Genomic DNA, 25,120 nt, shown 5'->3' on the forward strand with positions numbered 1-25,120 from the left:
TTAAGCTAATTTCTGACTCCATTTTATGCTCCCAGGTCTTCCCCCTCACCCTTCCCACCACCAACCTCTAACTTGGGATTTTCTATCTTTTATGTATTTTTATAAGGATATCTTAAATCTCTTTAGAAAGAGGCAGTGCTTTCATTAAATACTTAACTAGACAGTAGCACTTAAGGAATATTGCCCTTTTCTTCATCACCACCGCTCCCTATAAATTCAGATGATTGAGAGAATTGTCTTTAAATGATCATGGTTCTGTTTCTGTTAATCCTTCCTTTGATTGTCCTTCAGTGTTTGGTTTCCATTTTAGGCTTAAAGTGTGAAACAGACATTGATGAATGCAGCTCACTGCCATGTCTCAACGGTGGAATTTGTAAAGACCTAGTTGGGCAGTTCGTTTGTGAATGCCCATCTGGTTACACAGGTAAGAGGAGAGTTTGCTGTCTTTACAGTATAAACATTGAAATCATTGAAATTTCATTGCTGGAAATCAAGACCACAAATAGCATCTTACACCTGTTTGAATGGCTATCATCAAAAGACAGGAGGTAACAGTCTTGGCAAGCACATGGAGAAGAGGGAGCCTTTCTTGGTGGGAATGTAAACTGGTGCAGCCTCTAATGGAAAAGAGTATGGAGGTTCCTCAAAAACTTAAAAATAGAACTACTGTATGATTCAGCAATTCCACTGCTGGGTATCTATCCAAAGGAAATGAAGTCACTGTCTGGAAAATTTGTTCATTGTAGCATTGTTCACAATAGCCAAGATATGGAAGGAAGCTTAAGTGTATCTCAAGGGATGAATGGATAAATAAAAGGCGATCGATTTATATGTAGTGGAGTGTTACTCAGCCACAAAAAAAAGGAAATCCTGCCATTTGCAATAACACGGACAAAAATGGAGGGCATATGCTAAATGAGATAAGTTGGACAGAACAAGACATACTGTATGATCTCACTCATATATGGAATCTAAAAAAGTCAAACTCACAGAAACGGAGTGTCAAATAGTAGTTTCCAGGGGCTGGGTGTGGGGTTATCATATATGTCATTTAAGGGTACAAACCTACAACTACTAGATAAATAAGTCATGTTTAAGGACTCGGGGAATAAATTCAACAGAGAGGTGAACAACTAACAAATAATATAAAGTTTTTAAAGCAGATCACACTTATCATCCTAACTATAAATAAATATAAAAATAAATAAATAAGCAAGATATTCACGGTCATCATTTTCCGTCCTATGCTGAAAATACCAGATTTCCTGCTAGAAATGTTTTGCAATAAGTAGAATGGAAGAAAACATTTTACTGCAATATATTTGGCAAAGAGCAACAATTTTTCACAACTATATTAGCCACAATTTCTGATTCTTCTGTTCTTACACCTGAATGGCTTGCTTGATTGAAAACTATCAGTCTTAAATTCCTTTCAGGTTTTCTCTGGGTAAAATATTCTGTTATTCTCTGCAGGTCAACTATGTGAAGAAAATATAAATGAGTGTAACTCTAGTCCTTGTCTAAATAAAGGAACCTGCATCGATGGCTTAGATGGCTATCACTGCACCTGTGTGAAAGGATACACAGGTAAGATGTTTCCATTTTTCCTTCATTGTCTCAAAGTCCTGCAAAGCACCACAAGGTACTACATTTTTTTTTAACATTATGCTATGTTAACATTGACTTTCTGATTTTGTAACTGTGCTATTATTATCTAAGCAAAAGTCCTTTGAGGAAATTCACCCTGAAGTATTTCAGGGTAAAAAGGCATCAAGGGTGCAATTTAGTTTCAAACAGTTTAGAAAAATGTGTGTGTGTGTGCACGCATATGTATGTGTGTGTAAAGGGAGACACGGAGACAGAGAGAGAGAGAAGACCAGAGTTTTATGCTAAGATAAACATTCAAGAAGGAACCGGAAATAAATTGTATAAGATCGTATTGCAAATTGATGCTAAATAAAATGATGTAGTATATATAATTTATAAAGAGAAATTTCCAGAAAAATGACCAGTGAAGGAAAAGGGCAAGGTCAAAGAAACAGTAAAATTTTGAACTAAATTTGCTAGTTTTATCTTTTAACATGATCTCAATTAGATGTCCCTTACTAATGTTAGCTTCAGAAAGTTCTAAGATAAAAAGAAGATTACCAAAAAAAAAAAAAGAAAAAAGAATGCTTAAATGACTTACAAAAGCCAAAGCTCATTCAGGAGTGGATCTCAAAGCAGTGTGACAGGCCAGTAGTTCTAACAGCTTCCCTTCCAGGAAGGGAATCTCCTGCTTCCTTCAGGAGCAGCATCCTCCAAGGAGTCAACACTTTGATCATGGTTTCGAGAAGGTTAACATTTGGGCTCTTTCCTCGTCCTCTTCCATCCCCAGGCCTGCACTGTGAAACAGAAGTCAATGAATGCCAGCCAAGCCCATGCTTAAATAATGCCGTCTGTGAAGATCAGGTCGGGGGATTCTTGTGCAAATGCCCTCCTGGGTTTTTGGGTACCCGATGTGAAAAAAACATGGATGAGTGTCTCAGCCAACCGTGCAAAAATGGAGCTACCTGTAAAGACGGTGCCAGTAGCTTCAGGTAAAGCCCTAAGTCTGGTGCTTTGCACTATTTTCATTTTCTTAACCATTCAGTCATTCTGCAGTCTTTACCGAGTATTGCTGTGAGTCCCGAGTCAGACCTTCCCTAATTCTAGCCCAAGAATAGACTACAGTAGACTCTCCCCACCACCTGAGGTTCTGACTCACTAAGTCTGGGGTAGAGTCTAGGCAACCTGTATATTTTAAGTTCCCCTGTGATTCCAATGCACAGCCAGACTTGGAAACCACCATTCTATACTTGGGAGGTCAAAAGATCAAAGGAAACAGAGTAACACAGAAGCGAATACCCGAAGCACGAGACAAAACCTCATTTTTAAATGTTTTATATTTTAGCTGGAGGTTTTACACTAGCTAAAGTCAAAAGAAATTGTGCAATCATGCTGTCACAGGGCCAATCGACAGTCTCTGTGGTTTTCAAACATTTTTTTTTAGTTCGTAACCCTTGCTTCATAAGAAATCTAATATGAATGTAAACAAGTAAAAAAAAATAAATAAAAACCAAACTTTTGTGTTCGGAAACAGTAGTATTTGTAGAGAAGAAACACTTTGTCTTCCTGAGGCAGCTCTTGGGGTGCCAGTGGAGTATCGTTTGAAAACCAACACTCTCCTTCATCGTGATCAAGTCTGCCCTATTTCATCCTGTTACCCACGCAGGGTGTGTGCCTTCTGTAGTACAAATACAAAAAACAGAACTCGTCTTACTTGCAGAATCTTAGGAAACTTTATTGTCCTCAACATGCCACTGTCTCTGTAAGTTTATAAAAGTTAAAAGAAAAAAACACTCTACCCCAATTCCAGCATTTCCCAGTCCTCTTCTGGTTCAGCACCACCCACCCCCTTGTTACTGTCCCCCAACAAAATAGCCAGGGCACTATCCAGAAGAAATAGGAAGCAAATTCTGCCAGTGAGACTTTCACTCTTTATGTGGAAATGAAATCTTATCAGTGTAGCTTCATCTTTCACAGGCTGTTTACATCTTCTGGCATATAGTGCCTACCCATAGGAAATGAGAAATTTCCAGATAAACACAGAGTTCTAAAGTCTCCCCAGCATCAAAAACAATTGCTGATTACCAAATCTGTATAAATCCTAGATAGAGGAAAGGTGAAGGTAAACTCTCCTAATTCCAAGGAAATGTTAGTTGTCACCACAGTGAACCCGTTTCACAGACAAGGATATTGGACTGCCGTGATGATGTCAAACATGGGCAGATAAAGAGGAGTGAAATTCTAGCCAAAATAGATTTATTGCCAAATGGAGAGAACTCCGTAAAGATTCCCCCCCCACCCCGCCACAGTTCCAACTGACATTTTTTCTTAAACCCTGAAACACCATTTATTCTTAGAGGTCCCCGTGTTAACTAACAATGTTAACTATCATGTATTGGACTGATCGTTTTTAATTAAATATTTCAGACATACAGAAGGTTACCAAGAACAATAAAAGTCACACACTCATCACAGCAATTATCAAACCTTAGCATTTTGTCATATTTAATTCACATCTTTTGGGTTTTTTTTAATGTTTATGTATGTATGTATGTATGTATTTATTTATTTATTTTTTTTTTATTTATTTAGAGAGCATGCGTGAACAGGGGAGAGGCAGAAAGAGGGAGAGAGAGAATTTCAAGCAGGCTCCACGCTGTCAGCACAGAGCTCGACACAGGGCTCAATCTCATGAACTGTGAGATCATGACCTGAGTTGAAATCAACAGTTGGATGCTTAACCGATGGAGCCACCCAGGGGCCCCCACATCTTTTATTTTAAAGAAATACCTTCTGAAGATAGTTTTGGAGTCCCTTCAATACACACACACACACACACACACACACACACACACACTCCTCTTTTTCCTCAATAGTAACCACTATTCTGAAGTTGGTGAATATTTTTCTCATTCAGATTTCATTTTTTACCACATAAATAGTATATAGTATAATTTTACATATTACATAATTGGTATTATACTATACATATCCTTTTGCAATTTAGGTTTTGTTTTCACTCAACATTATGTGTTGTCAAGGTTGATACATTTGGCTCTAGTTTATTTATTTTAACTGCTGATTAGTATTCCAGTGAATGATTATACCATGGTTTATTTTCCCATTCTCCTTTTCATAAATATTTAAAATAATGCTTATGAACATTCATTACATGTGTCCTTGTGCACTGGTGCAGTGATTTCCTGGAGCACATTAAGTAGAAATGGATATACAGACTATGGGAATGCAAACTCTCAACTTCCCTTGACAATCCCAAATTGTATTTCTACTCACTATATGAGATTTCCCATTTCATGACACCTATATCAGCATTTGACATTACCAAATATATTTTCCATTCTGACAGGTTTAAATGATTTGTTGCATACCACAGAGACCGTATGGCATGATGATTAAGAACAAGGCACTAGATTGAGTTTAAAATCCTATTCCAGAGGCGCCTGGGTGGCTCAGTTGGTTAAGCGTCTGACTTCAGTTCAGGTCATGATCTCACAGTTTGTGGGTTCCAGCCCCACATCAGGCTCTGTGCTGACACCTCAGAGCCTGGAGCCTGCTTCCAATTCTGTGTCTCCCTCTGTCTGCCCCTGCCCCCCGCTCACACTCTGTCTCTCAAAAAATAAATAAATAAATAAAAACTTTTTAAATGATATTAATTAATTAATGAATTAAAAATGATACTCCATTGTTTAATAACAAGGGAACTTGGGCAGATCAACCTCTCTGAGCCAGTTTACTCGTCTGTAAAAGGGGAATGATAATAATGCTACTTCATTAAACCAGTAAAGACTGGTTTAATGTATATAAAGGCTTTAGAATGCTACGTGAACTTTTTATATTTTTTCCTAGCACTTCTATGGGGAGAGAACTCCCAGTGTGTACATAATACTTCAACTGGATCAGACCTACTTCCTACACTATTTTTGCTACTACAACACTCCAAATATATGTTGTCTTAAAGAGGTTTAATCAAAGGAACTGAAAAAATAAAGGTGACTAACAAAGTATTGTTTTTACGTGGAACATGTTTCAGCATTTCAGAGTATTTTACCCAATTTATTTAAACTAAAAACAAACAAAACCCAATTCACCCATTTCTGCCATCCCACCTCCACTCTGGCAACCACCCATCTGTTCTCTGTATCTATGAGTTTCAGTTTTCAAAGGCTTTTGAGACAATATTGTCATAGATGGGAGACTTCTTCTGATGCCTTTCTATGTGTTAGTAACATTTTGTTTCTTTCAGGTGCCAATGTGCAACAGGCTTCACGGGGCCATTCTGTGAATTAAACATCAATGAATGTCATTCTAACCCATGTAGAAATCAGGCCACCTGTGTGGATGAATTAAACTCATACAGTTGTAAATGTCGGCCAGGATTTTCAGGCAGCAGGTGTGAAATAGGTATATATGAACTCAGTGTTACTCATAACAGCACTAAAATTATTGATATCATAAAAGTGTCCATTTTTACCTGTTCCAAGCACTATCTACATACCATAACCTATGCTAAGCATTTTGAATTTACTTAATCTTCATAGCCATCCAGCAGATGAGGTAATATTCTCCCCCATGGCAAAGGTGAGGAAACTGAAGCTTAACGGGGAAATAGAGAAAATGGAACATAGTAGAACTCTTCACATTCTACATGTTTAGAAAGGACGCTTGATTTAGGAGGACTTGGTTTCAGAGTCCGTGGACACGAATGAGAATCGGTGCCGAGCAGCTTTCTCGGGATGCTGGAGTCTCTTAGCTGTAGAACTTTTGTTTTGTTGGGTGTGGTATGCAGGATTGGGGCAGAGCTGAATTGTTCATGAACTAGGGAAGAACTAGGGGCTTGAGTAGAGGCGGAATGTGGCCCTTGCAGTTATCCCTCCTCCTCTCCTGCAGCATCAATTACCCCGTTCTGCGGAGTCATCCCGTCAGCATATAGACATGCCTTAGTGTCTCTAAGTAAATGCCAGCTTTACTGACTTCCCAATTCCACCTCTCCTTCTAGCTATTCCCTATTTCTCTGCTTCCTGACACTACTGAGTGCTCTCCCTATCTTAGATACCCACTGATTATTTTATTTAAAAGAACGTGTTCTATATTTTATAAATAATATATATTTAATGTTGAAACTGCTTCTCAGATCATCATATTTACTGAAACGGGCTGCTTTGACAATAGTATTACATGATCTGCTGATCACCTTAGACAGTTGAAAAATGCCTCCCAAGTGCCACGGGCCACACACTTTTCTTATTTGTTGCAGACCAGTCTTCAGGTTTTAACCTGGATTTTGAAGTTTCGGGGATCTATGGCTACGCCATGCTAGATGGGGTGCTTCCACCTCTCCATGCTGTAACCTGCACCTTCTGGATGAAATCCTCTGACACCACTAACTATGGGACACCGATCTCCTATGCAGTTGAGAATGGCAGTGACAACACCTTCCTCCTGACCGATTATAATGGGTAAGCAAAACCATCAGGAAAGCCATACTCTGGATCTTATCCCGGCACCAGGTAGAACTGACACTGGGGATGGGGGACAGAGGAACAAGGGGGTCAGGTGCTCCAGCAGGACAGCAGAGTGACAATAATCAAATAGAACATTTGGGCAAGTTCTGTAAGAAAGTTTCAGGGATAGTACCTTCTGCATGTATTATGTTTTGCTCTTTTCTGAGTATCACTTCATTTGATCTTCATAGTGACCTGAGGAACTCATTTTACAGGTAGCAAAACAAAGTTTCAGAAGGACTAAATGATTCGCCCAAAATCTTACACCTTGGGAGTGGAAGAGCTAAGTCTCAGACTCTGACTCTTAACACTGACACTCTTTCTTTCACATATCAGAGCCTCTGTGGGTGGAAGGATTTCGGTGACATTACTGACCCATGTGAGACACGTATATTGAATATGAATCCACCTACAAGTTCAGGTGTACAAAATGATATTTCTTTATTTCCTTTTGGATCAATTAATTCCAACTGCAGGGCCCCATCTCTCTGGGCTGTCAGAAAGGCCATCCTCAGCTGTCTCTGCCTTCTTTTTCTATTGAGCACTTCCCTACCTTAGATTTTTGCAGATTGTCAAAACCCCACAGAGCTGTGTTAAAGAGCCACAGACTTGGCCAGGACTTTTTTCATCGGTCCTTTGTCCACACTGCTCTCCACTGAGCTGTGAACTGCCCCAGCTTCCATGGCTCCTTCAGAATCACAGCTCTTTGCTGCGTGGAATCCTTACCTTCAATCTAGACAGATTCTGTGGTGTCCTTTCTCTGTCTGATCCTCTCAAATTTCTGTCCTGTTGCTACTGAGCAGGTTGCCGGCCCCACAGAGCTCCCTTCCCTCTCAGTCCATGGGACGCTCACTATTCTGGTGGAAATCGCCCTGTCCTCAAACCCTATTCTTCTTAGTGGACCTGAACTTTCAGAAACAAAATCCAAGGTATTTGCAAAAAAAAAAAAAACAAAACTCTCCTGAGTTAAAATACATATAAAGAGAGAATCTGTTACCCCCTTGAATAGCAGAAGGAAAAGGGGAAAACACAAAGGGAAAACAATTAATATTATAAAGATACCATTTTTTTCCACAAACGTCTTTAAATAGGGACTAAGAAGATGCAGAAAGAGATATTTAACGGATTCTTATCTTCCTTATGAGTTTTCCCTAATTTTTTCTTTTTCTCCAATTGCTTTTGAAGATAGTGTACTTTAAGCTGCTTATTATCTTTGACATTCCCCAAAGTGACATGGTTGTTGGAACCCTCTTGTAGTTGGTCACCTTTGTTTAGTGCCAATTATGCTTTCTTTTGGAGCGACATACGTTGTCTGCCCTGTGACAGCTTCAGCAGCCCAGAGACAGAACTTCTTTCTGAGAGTCATCTGAAGCTTGTTCCTGGTCTTAGGAACATCCATTCAGAAGGAAGGAAACCAGTCTGACGTTTGTACAACTCTCATTCCTTCCATTCTTGATTCACCGTCTCCAGGACAGACAGTCGGTGAATTATCTCACATTGTATCAGCTTCTCACATCATCCTAAGACTTCTTCCTACCCCTTCATGTGTAAGAAGCATAAATTAATTTTCACTGAACTGCGATAAAGTATAATTTGTAAACCAAATCTGCCTCAATGAAATATGACTAAATGGAAGAAAAGAAGTAATGTTTTTGCTGGAAGTGCTTAAAGAACAAAAAAAGAAAAAGAAGAAAAATAGCAACATGTCTTACAGATGAGATTACAACATATGACTGATGACTCTATTGCCTGGAATCTTTTCACAGCTGGGTTCTTTATGTGAATGGCAAGGAAAAGATAACAGACTGTCCCTCTGTGAATGATGGAAGTTGGCATCATATTGCAATCACTTGGACAAGTGCTAATGGAGCCTGGAAAGTCTATATCGATGGGAAATTATCTGACGGTGGTGTGGGCCTCTCTGTTGGTTCAGCCATACCTGGTATGTCTTAGCTAAAGGAATGTAATTCTGTTAGATGCCAGACGTGCGGGTGCTTAGATGAACATCAAGTTTGCTGGTTTTGTTGTCCTTGGTTCTACACAAAGGTCAACAATTATCTCTCGATTTCTACTCCCTGATTATCCAGACTGTGAATTATTAGAAGCTTTTCCTAGGTGAGCTGTGGGACTCCCTGTGTAAGAAATGCGACTGGGGACTTAGAGTAAGACTAGCAAGATCCATGCTGAGGGAACAATGGATGGCTACTAAACTGTCTTCCAAGGAGGAGAGGAGTTGCTGGTGTGTTCATTTGCTTGTTTAGTTTCACGATCATGTACGTAGTATACAATCCAATATATAAACTGGAGCACTGGTAATAGTATATCTCTTTAATGTCCTTTTTCAAATAGAACTCAAACTCTTTTCTGAAAGTACCTTTTAAAAGGTATTCAGAGAGTTTTTTCTTGAAGGAATGCAGAAGTATTAGGTGATATGGGGTTCTCAGTATTGTACGGGGCAATATGCTTGCTCTATCTGGATCCTTCTATGACATATATGAAGAGGAAAGGTTGGAGGTTCCCTGTAGTAAATAAGGAAAAATTAAAAGTGTTTCAACAGGAAGTGGCATTATTATCAGGTGAAGTGGGGTGCTGTTTCCTTTTTGTGTTTAAGTATTCTTATGTTCAACTATCTCTTCTCTGGATAGTGGGATTGCAGGTGGCTTTTATTTTCTTTTTTATTCTCTTCCCATATTTCATAATGAACATGTATTTCCTTTATGGTAAAAAAAAAAAAAAGGATTTGTATATTTTAAATTTTTTTTTTCAACTTTTTATTTATTTTTGGGACAGAGAGAGACATAGCATGAACGGGGGAGGGGCAGAGAGAGAGGGAGACACAGAATCGGAAACAGGCTCCAGGCTCCGAGCCATCAGCCCAGAGCCTGACACAGGGCTCGAACTCACGGACCGCGAGATCGTGACCTGGCTGAAGTCGGACGCTTAACCGACTGCGCCACCCAGGCGCCCCAAGGATTTGTATATTTTAAAAAAAAATAAACCATGATAAAAGAGAAAGTAGGTTAAAGAAATAGGAGAATAAAACCTGGAAACTGTAATAGTAGCCACCCAAGGAGATGGTTGTCTGCCCACATCAGTATAAATGAATTTGAGTCCATAAATACTGCAGAGCTCCAACTGACAGAGCTTAGTGAATAGATGGCTTCAGTTTGGGTGACTAGGTCTATTGAAGAGTCTCTTAGCTGAGAAAAGAATTCTAGGAAGAAGGACAGTTATCAGAGCAGAGGTTAGGAGTGAGGTAAGATTTTAGATCTGATTTTAGACATACTGAGTTTGAATTCTAATCACAGGAATACATGCAGCTAAAAACATAGGCTTTTGCCATTTTATATCAAACTGACAGAGTTGTTTTTAACGATGGGATGTGATTGGCAAGGATTCAGCGTGGCAGACACTGTTAGAGATTGCTGATATGAAAATTGATACAGCCTTTCTGGGAAGCCTTTTAGAAACTTCCGTCAAGAACCTTAGAGAAACCCTGTGCATACAACCAACAATTCAACTACCAGGAATCAGATTAAAGGAGATAATCAATGATCTGAATAAGTGCTTATGTATCAGTATATTTATCTCAGTGAAACTTTAGCACCAAACTTGGAAACAACTCCAGTATCCAATAAGAAATGGTTAATAATTAATTAAGCAAATTAGGAACTGTTGTACATTCATTAAAACTCGTGAAATGAGAGCATGTTGAAGAAGAAAAGCAAGATTCTTTTTTAGCTCAGTGTTGAGCGTCCGGCTCTTGATTTTGGCTCAGGTCATGATCTGATGGTTCATGAGTTCAAGCCCTGCATCAGGCTCTGTGCTGACAGCTCAGCGCCTGCTTGGGATGCTCTCTCTCTGCCCCTTTCCCACTCACTCTCTCTCTCAAAAGAAATAAATATACATTTATAAATGAATTAATTAATTAAAAAAGAAGAAAAGCAAGATTCGAACATTGTATATAGTATGATCCTTAGTTGTGTGTATTAAAATCTCTCTCTCCCACACATACAAATATACTAAAAAAATAATAAAAATAAATCCTAGAAGGAAATACACAAAACTGTTAAATGTTTTTTTTCTGAGTTAGTAGAATTCCTTATGCTTTATTTTTCCCAATCTCCTTCTGTGCATGTATTAATTTTTAATGATTATTGTTATAAGAAAAGGATATAGTTTGGGAAGCCTTGAAAGGGGGTTCTTCACATACCAATTGGCAGGCGAGTAAGATTAGATGGGGAGATTGTTGAAGGAAGGAGCAAGGAGGCCAGGGGTGGAAGCCTGGGTGCATCAGCACCTTAAGAGGCAGGCAGACAAGAGAGATGAATGAGCAGAAAGGTTCGAGGAGAACCAGGAGAAGATGCTTTTATGTTCATCAAGTGGAATCAGCCTGGCTCCTGGCAGGAAGGGTAGCACACGCGAGGAGGGTAAACTGACGAGAATTTAAGGAAGGGACTGTTTTCAAAGGCGTGGTCAGGATTCAGAGAAGCAAAACATGACAATAAAACATCCATGACTAGCAACAATGGAATGGCACAAGAAGTAAACTCAAAGTGGCAAGGAGTGGGAGTTGTTGCCAGAACTTAGGCAAACCTGTAGGGCCAGAGAGAAATCACCCAGCAGAAGCCATGACATTCAATAGAGGAAAACAGCCTCCTCCAACTTTTGCCTGGGACAAAGGCATCCAGGAAAACTAAACTTTTCTCTCCTCCCACTTTCTTGCCTGGGCCGGTCCTTCCATTGGCCAGGGATAAACAGAAGCCAGAGGAACAAGGCAGCCAGGTGGTGCCATCGATAGGTGTCAACCTTTGGGGGCACAAAGCAGAGATGAGAAGGGTGGCAGGTGTCTCTGGAGGAGCAAACACAGACCATCCAGTGCGTCTAGGAAGGACAGTTTAATAGAATGAAATGTTCAACCGCAACGGATGATACAGTGAAATCACCAGAGGAGAATATTAAAGACTTCCCATTGAGTTTGGTGATTAGGTAGGCCTGGCAAATGTAGAAGTTACCTTGGAATTGGTGATAGAAATGTAAGCACTGTAGGCTTAAGAAGAAAACAAAGGGCAGCTACTGGAAGCTTCTGGTAATTTCCCGGAAGAAGGAGGAAAAATAGGACTTACTGTTGACACAAAATATTACATGCATATTGTGTATATGTGTGGTTCTTAATAGTTAAATATTTGTAAATCTAATATTTAAACCTTCTCTGACTCTGTTCTAAGTTGCTTTATATAAAATACTGAATTTTTCCTTATTGGTAAAACACACAGTAAAGGTAGGTAATTTGACTTTTCAATAATTTTCCCTGATACGTTTATATTGGCAGTGCTTTAATTAATTTGGCATTTCAAGACTAACAGACATTAAGGTCAATTTTCCTCCCTATTTCTCTTGTCTCTTTAGGTGGTGGTGCATTAGTGCTTGGGCAAGAGCAAGACAAAAAAGGAGAGGGATTCAACCCAGCTGAGTCTTTTGTGGGCTCCATAAGCCAGCTGAACCTCTGGGACTATGTCCTGTCTCCACAGCAGGTCAATTGCATTTTCAGTGTATGACAGTAATGAGATACAAAGGTACAAACCTAGTACAACTGTGAACAGACTAATGATGCCATATCTTATTGCAACCTCTGGGTTTTCAAACTTGACCACCGAGATCATTTGATGCTACTACGGTCGTAGACTAAGCCAGGCAGAGGTTATCTACAGTGACTTTCAGCGAATCCCCTTTTCGGTTTCTCAGTGATGTTTTTTAAGTTTTATTAGACATGATTATTTTACGATGCCTTGTAATTCCAGGACTGTAGGGACACCCCCTGGTGGTCTAGTGGTCAGGATTCGGCGCTTTCAAAATTGTAGAGAATACTGCTTCAAATTCCTCTGTTGCAGAAATTGAGGGCTGGCACAAGATCATGCATAGAGATTAACAGATGAGCTAGAGTCCAAAAGCCTGGAGTAAACTCGAAGTGGCAAGGAGTGGGAGTCTGGAGTCCAAAAGCCTGGGTTCAAATCCCAGTTCTACCACAGACGTGTAGTGATTATTTTGAACGTGTTACCCCATCTCTCTGAGCTTCAGTTTTCCATATCTGTGAAAGATGAACAAGCAAGCTTCAGTTTCCTTATCTGTGAAAGATGAGCGAATAGCATAGTACATAGTAGAGTTTCGGCAGGATCGAACACAACACGGCGTATACAGTCATGGTCTTGTTTGGCGCAGAGCAAGGGCTTCATAAATGTCTGCCCTTATTACAGTGGCAGAACTTGCCTAGACCTCAGTTTACCCGCCTCTCAATCAGAGATAGAAAACAGGAGGATGAGGAATGGGGAACCTCTACAACGCTTCCACAAACTGTGAAGCTTTACACGAGAAATTCTATGTGTAGAATTTCAGGATTTCTGGCAACTGATGTATTTGGGAGAAGGAATGATGGGGTGGAGGAGAGAGAGGGAGGGAAGAGGCTTACCTGTTACCCCTGAAATCATACTGTACAAAAGCCTCCTTCCCTTTACCCTCCCCGCTAAAATCTGTGAGTGTTTTCAGTAGGACTAAATTAAGACATAATAACTCTGTCACATTGAGACAAGTAAGGTTGATCTAAAGACGTGTGTTTAAACTTTCAGGTGAAGTCACTGGCAACCTCATGCCCAGAGGAACTCCGTAAAGGAAATGTGTTAGCCTGGGCTGATTTCCTGTCTGGAATTGTGGGGAAAGTGAAGATCGATTCCAAGAGCATATTCTGTTCTGGTTAGAATTTCTTTCTTCTCTACACTGCCATCCCTTGACCACTCCCGAGACTTTATGACAAAAGGAGACAATTCAAAATTCCATGTTGGTCAAATAGTATGTGCCTGTCAGTCTGTTGTTTAACTACGAATTCGTCTTCACTCTAACCTTTATCCAAAGGATTCATTTTTTAATTCTTAAATACATGCTGTATAAGAGAGTACCAAATTCATCATGGAGGAAACTTGGACAATAGTAAAAGAAGATGAGGAAAATAGGACGAGAGGAGGGATACAGTTAATTTTTGAAATGCCACCAAAGTCCTGTCCTCCTGTTTGAGATGGGGTACTCTCTTGACTCCATACTTCCTAGCAGCCATCTAGCACAAGGAGTAAAGCAACGGACATTATAACCCATACACTGAATAATCAAAGTCTCAATGATTGTAAAATTCAGTGTATGTAAAGAAGTTCCTAAAGATGTCCTAGAATTGGGGCACCTGGGTGGCTCAGTCGGTCAAGTGTCCGACTTCGGCTCAGGTCATGATTTCACGGTTTGTGGGTTTGGGCCCCATTTCGGGCTCTGGGCTGACCGCTCAGCGCCTGCAGCCTGCTTCAGATTCTGTGCCTCCCTCTCTCTGCCCCTCCCCTGCTCACACACTCTCTCTCTCTCTCTCTCAGAAATAAACATTAAAAAAAAAGATGTCCTAGAATTTGTGGGTTTTGATAGATTTCATTAATATTCCTAAAATACCACTTCTTCCTTTTAAAAAAAATACTCAGTGGGGAGCCTGGGTAGCTCAGTTGGTTAACGTCCGACTTCTGCTCAGGTCAAGATCTCACCGTCCATGAGTTTGAGCCCCGTGTCAGGCTCTGTGCTCGCAGCTCAGAGCCTGGAGCCTGCTTTGGATTCTGTGTCTCCCTCTCTCTCTGCCCCTCTCCCACTCTCTTTCTCTCTTCCCTCTGTCTTTCTCTCTCAAAAATAAACATTAAAAATTTTTTTTAAAAAATGTTCAGCTGATCTCTGCTGAAAGAGGACAAGTAGTTGACTCAAATAGTTTTTTTGAGTAAATTTGCTTGTCAGTGATCTGGTCACGTGTTACCTTGTTTTAGTGTCAGTGGAGTGGCCTTTGGATGCTGCACAACACATGATTTGAAACTCTTGACCTAGCGATGCTGTTACAATGTCGCTGACGAGCTCTGCGCCTTTGTTCTTTGCCGTCAGATTGTCCATCTTTAGAAGGAACGGTACCTCATCTGCGAACTGTATCAACAGACTTAAAGCCAGGCTCCAAAATCAGTCTGTTCTGTGATCCAGGCTTCCAGATGGTCGGGAACCCTGTGCAGTACTGTCTGAATCAAGGACAATGGACACAGCCACTCCCCCACTGTGAACGTGAGCTACCTTTGTTGAAGGCATTTTAGTAGCTCTTGAAAGATGTTGGACCATAAGAAATGTTTCAGGAATGCTGCATAAAAGCCTGGTGCACCACAGTAGCAAATACAGCAAATGTTCATTGAATAGTTCCTTCGTGTGACGAACTGTGCTGGCCACCATGAGGGAAATGGGTGGTGGAAATCCAAAGAGACACCCACCTGTGGCTGTACCCCAGGTGCAGCAGGGAACTGGTTGGGAGGGAAAGACAGATCTGCGACCTGGAGTCCAAAGGGGGACGGGTTATGGCCGGGTGGGAAATAGGAAAAGATCCCTTGAGTTGGGTGCGTCCATTCATTTCTTTATTCAGCAATTTTAAAGCACCTACCATGTGCTAGACACAGGTCTATGTTCTAGGGATGCAGCATTGGAAGAAAGTCTCTTTCATGGAGTTTCCATTGGAGTAGGAGAGACAGAAAATAACAAATATTTTTTAAGTTATAATAAATAAGAACAACAAGGGCCACAAGTAAGTAAGGACTATGGAGAAAAATGAAGCAAGGCAGGGAAATACAAAGTGAGGGATTGGGTGGAGGCAGACTGCTGCTTTAGGTAGGGTGATCAGCAAAATTTCTCCATAGTATCTATTCTCACTGACTTACGTATTTATCTGTGGCTTGTTTCTCTACTCCCACTAGATAGTAAGCTCCACAGGGCAGGAGTTTATCTCCGGTTCGTTACTGCAACGTTAGCGCCTCTGGCAGTGTCTAGTAGGACCTTCGTGAATATTTCTTCCTAACGAATGAAGTGCATGCCCACTCTGAGCCAGAGAGCACGCTAGATGCCGAGGGCACGGGCATGTCTACTGCCTGCTCCCCCTCCTAGCAGACTCTCCGTCTATGTTTGTGTGCCATGAAAAAGTCATGCTTAACTGAACTACTAGTTTAATATAAACAGAATGTCCTTTGAGCATGTTTCTCCTAACGTAGTTCTGTTCTTCCTGGTCACGTGGCAGGCATTAGCTGTGGGGTGCCACCCCCGTTGGAGAATGGCTTTTATTCAGCCGAGGACTTCCATGCTGGCAGCACAGTGACCTACCAGTGCAACAATGGCTACTATTTGTTGGGTGATTCGAGGATGTTCTGTACAGATAATGGGAGCTGGAATGGCATTTCACCATCATGCCTCGGTGAGATAAATCTTGGCAAGTACTGTGTGCGTTTATTCCAGCTCCATGAGAGACAGTCACCCCAAATCCCTGAGGCTCTCTTGTGACATTCCTTTGTTAACTTCATCTCATCCCAAGACACCCTGGACAAGCCATAGTGACCAAGCAGCTGTCCCTAGAGGTGCCAAAAATGTTTTAAATTGTTACCAGGCTCAACATCAAGACTATTTTTATCTCTCTGTTCTTCTACTTACCCACCTACAAACTGGGGAAATAGGTTTTTTTTACTGTATGTAATTAACATACAGTGCAATATTGGTTTCAGGAGTAGAATTCAGTGATTCATCACTTACATACAACACCCAGTGCTCATCCCAACAAGTGCCCTCCTTCATACCCATCACCCATCTAGCCCACCCCCCACCCACCTCCCTCCATCAACCCGTAGTTTGTTCTCTATCATTAAGTGTCTCTTGGGGTTTGTTTCGCTCTCTTCTCTTTTTCCCCCTTCCCATATACCCATCATTTTTGTTTCTTAAATTCCATATATGAGTGAAATAATATGGTATTTGTCTTTCTCTGATTGACTTATTTCACTTAGCCTGCTGCATTCTAGCTCCATCCATGTCATTGCAAATGGCAAGATTTCATTCTGATGGCTGAGTGATACCCCATTGTATATATAAACCACTTCTTCTTTATCCATTTATCAGTTGATAGACATTTGGGCCTTCTCCAGTTTGACTGTTGTTGATAATGCTGCTATCAATGTTGAGGTGCATGCACCCCTTCAAATCTGTATTTTTGTATCCTCTGGGTAAATGCCTAATAGTGCAATTGCTGGATTGTAGAGTAGTTCGGAAATCATAGCTTTGATTGCGTAAGTGCAATGTGATCATTATTACTGTATTTAAATTTTATGAAAATATATACGGTGTTATATGTTAAGCGATATGTAATGATTTAAATATAAAAAAATGCTTAATACATAAGAAAAATCAATCAACTTCACTACCTGTAAGCTGTCTTCATTTTAGATGTCGATGAATGTGCAGTTGGGTCAGATTGCAGTGAGTTTGCTTCCTGCCTGAATACAAACGGATCCTACATTTGCTCCTGTATCCCACCCTACACAGGAGATGGCAAAAACTGTGCAGGTAACTAGTACGTGTGTAATTGGGAGGATTATTAATTTTTTATGTTTTTTAAAAACACAACACTATTTTCAAGTTCAAAGGACAGGTGGAGAAGATAAACCATCTTTAAAAAGACACATAAGTAACGACTAAAGGAGCTTTACCTTAGCGCTGTGCTAAGCCCAGCTTCCCAGTCTCTGAAACACAAAAGCCAACTGTATCACCAGAATATTGAAGCAATATCTGCATAGTATGAGAATAACAGAGGGGATTTAGGACTATAATCTGGCCTCTAAAGCCTCAATCGGAGCAAAGAAGATACTTTGCCATCGGTATCTTTCCTCTGCCTCAGCCACACAGGATTATATTGTTGGAAAAAAGGGACATCTTGCCTTATCACATCTCTGTATTTTGTGGTAACTTTGATAAAACGAGCCCATCCCTCAACCCACTGATGTCTTTCTACATTTATTGAGAGAGAGCAACTCCCAGAAAATAGTAAAACAGGAAGTGAAGAGGAATTCTCAAAATCAAGTCTTATAATGGCATTTACTTTCTCAGAGGCTTTAAAGTCCTTGACTTACATAGCCATAATAACCTTTAGAAAGATTGAATCAATGTGTCTTCCCCTTTTGATAATTTGAGTATTATATTTACTCCTATCCAACTCTAGCCCCAAATATCCCTTTAACTTATTTCTCTCCCTAGAAGAGGTGACCAACCTCAAATTTGTACGTAGGAGGGGTCTCTGATCCATAGCCTGTTTGGAAAGGGAGTTTGAGAACTTTCCTCAAATATGCTTAAGTATTGCCTTTACATCAATTTGAGAGAAAGTCAGTTGCGCTTAAAACGTAGGTATGAGGGGCGCCTGGGTGGCGCAGTCGGTTAAGCGTCCGACTTCAGCCAGGTCACGATCTCACGGTCCGTGAGTTCGAGCCCCGCGTCAGGTTCTGGGCTGATGGCTCGGAGCCTGGAGCCTGTTTCCGATTCTGTGTCTCCCTCTCTCTCTGCCCCTCCCCCGTTCATGCTCTGTCTCTCTCTGTCCCAAAAATAAATAAAAAACGTTGAAAAAAAAATTTTTTTTAAAAAGTAGGTATGAGGTTGGGCGAGGTAGGAGGAGCTAACGTTCTTCTAATAAATGCCCTGGTACCACCGCTACTTCCCCAACAAATAACTCCCTTTGCAGCCAGATCAATTTTGTATATTTTTGTTAGTCATTGATGTTCCAAAATATTGTTGTTTAAATGCCTATTAAATATATGTTCTGTGGGTTTGCCTAGGTGGCTCAGTTGGTTGAGCGTCCAACTCTTGATTACGGCTCAGGTCATGATTCCAGGGTTGTGGGATCAAGCCCCGCATTGGGCTCCATGTGGGGCCTGCTTAAGAATCTTTCTCTCTCTCTCTGCCCCTCCCCCATTCACTTATTAGCTCTCTCTCTTTCTCTCTCTCTCTCTCTCTCTGAAAAAACAAACAAAAACGTTCTGGTCTAATGTCCGGCATATCCCAGACCTCCATGCATCTCCCTTCAAAAGTTTTTTTCCAAAAAATTTAACTGGTACTTTAATGGTAGTGAAACTCTTTTGCTGTGAGACCTTGCGTGGTTGTGTGAACACCACTTATTTCCCCACAAAAACTTGTTCTTCCTTTCAAGAACCTATAAAATGTAAGGCTCCGGGAGATCCAGAAAATGGCCACTCTTATGGTGAGACTTATACAGTGGGCGCCGAAGTCACATTCTCGTGTGAGGAAGGATATCAGCTGATGGGAGTGACCAAAATCACATGTCTGGGCTCTGGAGAATGGAGTCATCTGATACCATATTGTGAAGGTATGTGTAGTAAATTCACCATGTTTGTGGCATTGGGCAGCACTAGAGATTTAAAGTGTAGAAATGTCACGTGTTAAGTGTATCAATATTCTTCGTATTTAAAGCCCAACTATTAGGTTCATCTTTAAACGTGACAAGATAACCTAGAGCTGCCCTGGAGCTTTTAGAGATTTTTGTACACACTAGCAAAGAAAAACAGTACCTTCTTTGTTTTTCCACCTTTAAGCTGTTTCCTGTGGTGTACCAGCTATTCCAGAAAACGGAGGCTTTGATGGCTCAGCATTTACCTATGGCAGTAAAGTAACATATCAGTAAGTGCGTAAGATTAAAACTACATTGTAGGGGGCACCTGGGTGGCTCAATCAGTTGAGTGTCCGACTTCGGCCCAGGTCTTGATCTTGCAGTTCATGAGTTCGAGCCCTGTGTCAGACTCTGTGCTGACAGCTCAGAGCCTGGAGCCTGCTTCAGATTCTGTGTCATCTCCTCTCTGCCCCTCCTGTGCGTATGCTCTGTCTCTCTGTCTCTCTCAAAACGAAATAAACACTAAAAAATTTTGTTTAAACTACATTGTATACATTGTTGATGACATGCTGGCTGCGATATAATGCTGAAAGAAAGGGAGAAAAAGAATCCCAGAGGATGTTTTTGAATTAATATGGAATTAATTTCATTATGTCTAGTATAAAGAAATCTAATTTAATAACCTAATGGGTAGTCCTATCTAGAACCCTTAAATCCCTTGACCAGTCACCTATTCTTGTCCCCAGCATCTCCTTGAGGTGTTCTGAGAATGGATGTCATAGAGGAAGGCCATGTAAGCTGATGAATATTCTTGGTTATAAGCTGGAGTTTTGTCTCCAGACCCAATATCTCAGGCACTTGTGCTAAACCAGACCATTCTCAAATTAGGAATTGTCTGTTTGCAGCTACTAATCCATGGCACAAACTGGAGGCAAGCCAAATTCTTTATTTTTCTACTTATCACTCAGCAGGGTCCCTGGGGGAAGATGTACAATATTCAACCTTAAAAAAAAAAAATAATTTCAAAGCATTATTTCAGTAGGGAAAAAAAAAGAACTCCTCCAATAAATTGTGAAGTGTAAATCCTCAATATTTTGAAAGGTTCTGGTGCTCATAAGATGATGCAAAATAAAGCAAAGTATATTCAGTAATTTTCCTTTATCTTCTTCAGGTGTAATAAAGGATATACTCTGGATGGTGCTAGAGAATCATCCTGTCTTGCTAGCGGTTCTTGGAGTCATTCTCTTCCTGTGTGTGAACTGGTCAAGTGTTCTAGCCCCGAAAACATAAATAATGGGAAATATATTTTGAGCGGGCTTACCTACCTTTCTACTGCGTCATATTCGTGTGAGAGTGGATACAGGTAACGTCCGCAGACACCAGCCAAGCTGCCTATAATACCCTGTTACTCGTTATTCACTCAGTAGATTTCATTTGTATATGACTAGCTGACTCTAAATACAAATTTCTAAATGTAAAAGATCGCCTCAAATTTGTATGCTTCCTGAAGACTAGTTTGTAGTGCTAGGAATGCCTAGAAAAATATTCCACCTAACTTTGACTCTGGGAGCTCTAGGTCAGTTAGTATAAGCATTCAGTCATTAAACATAAAAGCAAGCATTTGCAAAGCAAAACACAATATCTGGATTTTGGGGGAGTGGGTGGTAAATAACTTACCACGCTTATACGCAACATTGCATGGAATGTTCCAAAAAACATGTCAAGGTAAGGGCCCGGGTTCTTAATACTGTAAGAGGTTGATTTGATTAATGGTGTGTGAGGGGATGTATGTGCATATGTTCAAACAGAAGGGACAATAGAGAGAGGTTGTAGTCATAAACTTGGCCAACAGGATCTGAAGTGAAACATATCCAGTGAACAGAAAGTAGAAGGATACAGACAGTCAGAATCAGGTTGGCAAGCAAAGGTGGGTAAGCCACGCCCTTGGGATGTAAGGTTTGTAAATCAAAGGAAGACCAGAGGTCAGAGTCGTGAGCAACGCACGTTCAGGTGCCCGGGCTCATGCCCGTTGACTTCAGTTACCATGACTTCCTGAGTGTCTGCCTCAGTTACTGCTGGATCCCAACCAGCCCATTAACCCCTTCTCATCCCGGTAACCTATTTGTGAGGTCTGGAGTGCCCTACGCCACCACCAGTGAGCACATTTTATTTTGCAGCTGAGACCCTAAGCCCATTCATTATTATAAACACCCTGGAGCCTGCTCGGGTTTCCCCTGCTTTTATGTAATCCTCTCCATAGCAGTGAATAATAGCCAATGAAAGAGGTGGCATCATTCTTTCCTGTAGCTTACAGGGCCCTTCTGTCATTGAATGCTCGGCATCAGGCAGCTGGGACAGAGCGCCACCTACCTGCCATCTTGTCGTCTGTGGAGAGCCGCCGGCAATCAAAGATGCTGTCATCACTGGGAGCAACTTCACTTTTGGGAACACTGTCACTTACACTTGCAAAGAAGGGTGAGTAACCCTATGAGGGAAAGAAACATTGGGAGCCTCGAGGGAGCGGACGCACCCCCAACTGTGGAGATGGGCTCCATTGGACACTAAATTAAATTTCTTGGCAGCCAAAGCCACAGAGAGTTTTATGCTCTTGTTTTTCCTGACAGCAGAAAGGGAGCATATTCTCCTGTGGGAACAGTGTTTTCCTGGAATTAGAGTAATTTATCAAATTAGGCCTTGAATAATGGATATTGGGCAGTGCAGTGGAAAATATCTTTATACCTTTCTTAGAGATGAGAAAAACACATTCAAATAGGCAGTTGCATATTTATCTTCTGCAAACCTGAAGGCAAGACTTTAAGTCACAACAGAAAGGTGACATGTCCACAGGGACAAAAGATAATAAAGTTCAGGTTTTTATATTTTTAATGATCTCGTTTCATTCAGAGATAAATTTTGAAAAACGAGGAAGCAGGTTACAAAGAGCTTTCACACTCACTGTTTCATATGATCCTCCAAAAACTGTGGAAGTGCAGAGAAAGGGGGAGCTCACTCTGGGAGGGTGGTCTGCTTAAGGTCTCAGGCAGGCAACAAGCAAGTGAAGGAGAATCCCGGCTCCTCTGACATGCATTTCATTGCTTGCTTCCCCCCTTGCTTCTTCAAGAAATATTTTCACCATTAATAGTGCTTTCACGCTCCAGATTTACAGCAGGTGTTTTTCACACAGTTGGAAGCAGCAACAGCAGAAGAGTTGCTGCTTTCTGGATTTGCATCTCAGCTCTGTCATTCACTGTGTGGCTTTGGGGAAAAGCTCTGGGCTTCAATTGTCCTACATAAAAATAATCTCATTAAAGTCTCACACTTCTTATGGATACTGTGAGGAATAAAATGGTATCATGCCTAGCCTAAGCAGAAAAAACAAAAAACAAAAAAGGGTCACCTGGATGGTTCAGCTGGTTAGGCATCCGACTTGGGCTCAGGTCATGATCTGTCTGTGGGTTCGAGCCCCATGTCAGGCTCTGTGCTGACAGCTCAGAACCTGGAGCCTGCTTCAGATTCTGTGTCTCCCTCTCTCTGCCCTTCCCCTGCTCACACTCTGTCTCTCTCAAAATAAAAAATAAACATTAAAAAAATTTCAATTAAAAGAAAAAAAGAAAAAAAAAACTTAATTCAACAAACCTTGCCATTATTATGACTGGAGCACAAATGACAGTGAAGTTTCTATTCTACCATAGAAGCTGAAGTTCATTTCACCTGGGTTGAAGACAGTCCCGAGAATACAGGACTGCCAGCAGGTGGTGACAATTTTTTTTTGCAAAAAGCTCCTGAGAGTCAAACACTTGAATAGCCGATTGAGATCCCAAACCTGGACACCTTCTTAAGTAAAAAATATATTTTCTTTCTTTCTTTTCTTTTTTTTTTTTTCAATATATGAAATTTATTGTCAAATTGGTTTCCATACAACACCCAGTGCTCATCCCAAAAGGTGCCCTCCTCAATACCCATCACCCGCCCTCCCCTCCCTCCCACCCCCCATCAACCCTCAGTTTGTTCTCAGTTTTTAACAGTCTCTTATGCTTTGGCTCTCTCCCACTCTAACCTCTTTTTTTTTTTTTTTTTTTCCTTCCCCTCCCCCATGGGTTTCTGTTACGTTTCTCAGGATCCACATAAGAGTGAAAACATATGGTATCTGTCTTTCTCTGTATGGCTTATTTCACTTAGCATCACACTCTCCAGTTCCATCCACGTTGCTACAAAAGGCCATATTTCATTCTTTCTCATTGCCACGTAGTATTCCATTGTGTATATAAACCACAATTTCTTTATCCATTCATCAGTTGATGGACATTTAGGCTCTTTCCACAATTTGGCTATTGTTAAGAGTGCTGCTATGAACATTGGGGTACAAGTGCCCCTATGCATCAGTACTCCCGTATCCCTTGGGTAAATTCCTAGCAGTGCTATTGCTGGGTCATAGGGTAGGTCTATTTTTAATTTTCTGAGGAACCTCCACACTGCTTTCCAGAGCGGCTGCACCAGTTTGCATTCCCACCAACAGTGCAAGAGGGTTCCTGTTTCTCCACATCCTCTCCAGCATCTATAGTCTCCTGATTTGTTCATTTTGGCCACTCTGACTGGCGTGAGGTGATATCTGAGTGTGGTTTTGATTTGTATTTCCCTAATAAGGAGCGACGTTGAACATCTTTTCATGTGCCTGTTGGCCATCCTAATGTCTTCTTTAGAGAAGTGTCTATTCATGTTTTCTGCCCATTTCTTCACTGGTTTATTTGTTTTTCGGGTGTGGAGTTTGGTGAGCTCTTTATAGATTTTGGATACTAGCCCTTTGTCCGATATGTCATTTGCAAATATCTTTTCCCATTCCGTTGGTTGCCTTTTAGTTTTGTTGGTGGTTTCCTTTGCTGTGCAGAAGCTTTTTATCTTCAAAAAATATATTTTAAAAAATTACCCAAAAATAGGGATGCCTGGGTGGCTCACTCAGTTAAGCGCCAGACTTTAGCTCAGGTCATGATCTCACAGTTCGTGGGTTTGAGCCCTACATTGGGCTCTGTGCTGACAGCTCAGAGCCTGGAGACTGCTTTGAATTCTGCCTCTCTCTCTCTCTGTCTCTCTCTGTCTCTCTTTCTCTCTCTCTGCCCCTCCTCCATTCACGCTCTGTCTCTGTCTCTCTAAAAAATAATAAATAAACATCAAAAAAAATTTAATTACCCAAAGATAAATGGTAGTAATTACTGTATTTCTTCCCAGAATTTTGTCTACAAATATTTTTACATATTAAAGATCACTCTATAGATGCAAATTAACATTTTTCTTCTTTTCTTTACGAATAATTCACCTAAAATATGTCACAAGAGTTCTGAGTCTGCCTAATGTTAAGTCTATATATTATACAAAAGGATTTTATTAAAAGTACTATAGGCAGTAATAAAAATTACAACAAATCCACACATTCATAGAGGGTTTACATTCCTCAGAGGACTTTCACATGAATTATCTCATGTGCCCCCTTCTACAACAATGAAAGTTTGGCAGAATAAATAGTATTCCAGCTTTATAGTTAAAACATGAAGGTATTGGGCCACATTATCTTACATATTCCTCCTGGTTTAGGCAAGTGGACGCTCTGTGGGAGATTTCATCCCATTGAAAAGATGGAAACCGAATCTACCCACCTAAAGCACATAGCTGTTAGAAGGCCTGAGAACAGTTTTAAGAAAGTGCTTTAAACATGCATGAAGTGCGATGTGTAAAAATGGCTGTTTTATTTTCTCTGTCACCATTA

At 40.8% G+C, this 25,120-nt stretch overlaps 1 protein-coding gene across 1 annotated transcript in view; it reads left to right on the top strand.

Moving 5' to 3' along the window:
- The window catches only part of LOC125917513 (sushi, von Willebrand factor type A, EGF and pentraxin domain-containing protein 1), a 97,370-nt gene that overhangs the window by 26,904 nt on the left and 45,346 nt on the right, over positions 1-25,120 (top strand). Inside the window, exons 13-27 of the mRNA XM_049623697.1 lie at positions 311-424; positions 1,474-1,587; positions 2,378-2,579; positions 5,852-6,009; positions 6,863-7,064; positions 8,876-9,051; positions 12,519-12,643; positions 13,733-13,856; positions 15,060-15,230; positions 16,225-16,398; positions 17,415-17,534; positions 19,165-19,341; positions 19,568-19,652; positions 20,534-20,725; positions 21,670-21,837. Coding sequence (XP_049479654.1) covers positions 311-424; positions 1,474-1,587; positions 2,378-2,579; positions 5,852-6,009; positions 6,863-7,064; positions 8,876-9,051; positions 12,519-12,643; positions 13,733-13,856; positions 15,060-15,230; positions 16,225-16,398; positions 17,415-17,534; positions 19,165-19,341; positions 19,568-19,652; positions 20,534-20,725; positions 21,670-21,837 — 2,302 coding nt within the window. The remainder of the gene's footprint in view (positions 1-310; positions 425-1,473; positions 1,588-2,377; positions 2,580-5,851; positions 6,010-6,862; positions 7,065-8,875; positions 9,052-12,518; positions 12,644-13,732; positions 13,857-15,059; positions 15,231-16,224; positions 16,399-17,414; positions 17,535-19,164; positions 19,342-19,567; positions 19,653-20,533; positions 20,726-21,669; positions 21,838-25,120) is intronic.

Source organism: Panthera uncia, unplaced genomic scaffold (genome assembly GCF_023721935.1).
Source record: "Panthera uncia isolate 11264 unplaced genomic scaffold, Puncia_PCG_1.0 HiC_scaffold_195, whole genome shotgun sequence".
Classification (NCBI taxonomy): domain Eukaryota; kingdom Metazoa; phylum Chordata; class Mammalia; order Carnivora; family Felidae; genus Panthera; species Panthera uncia.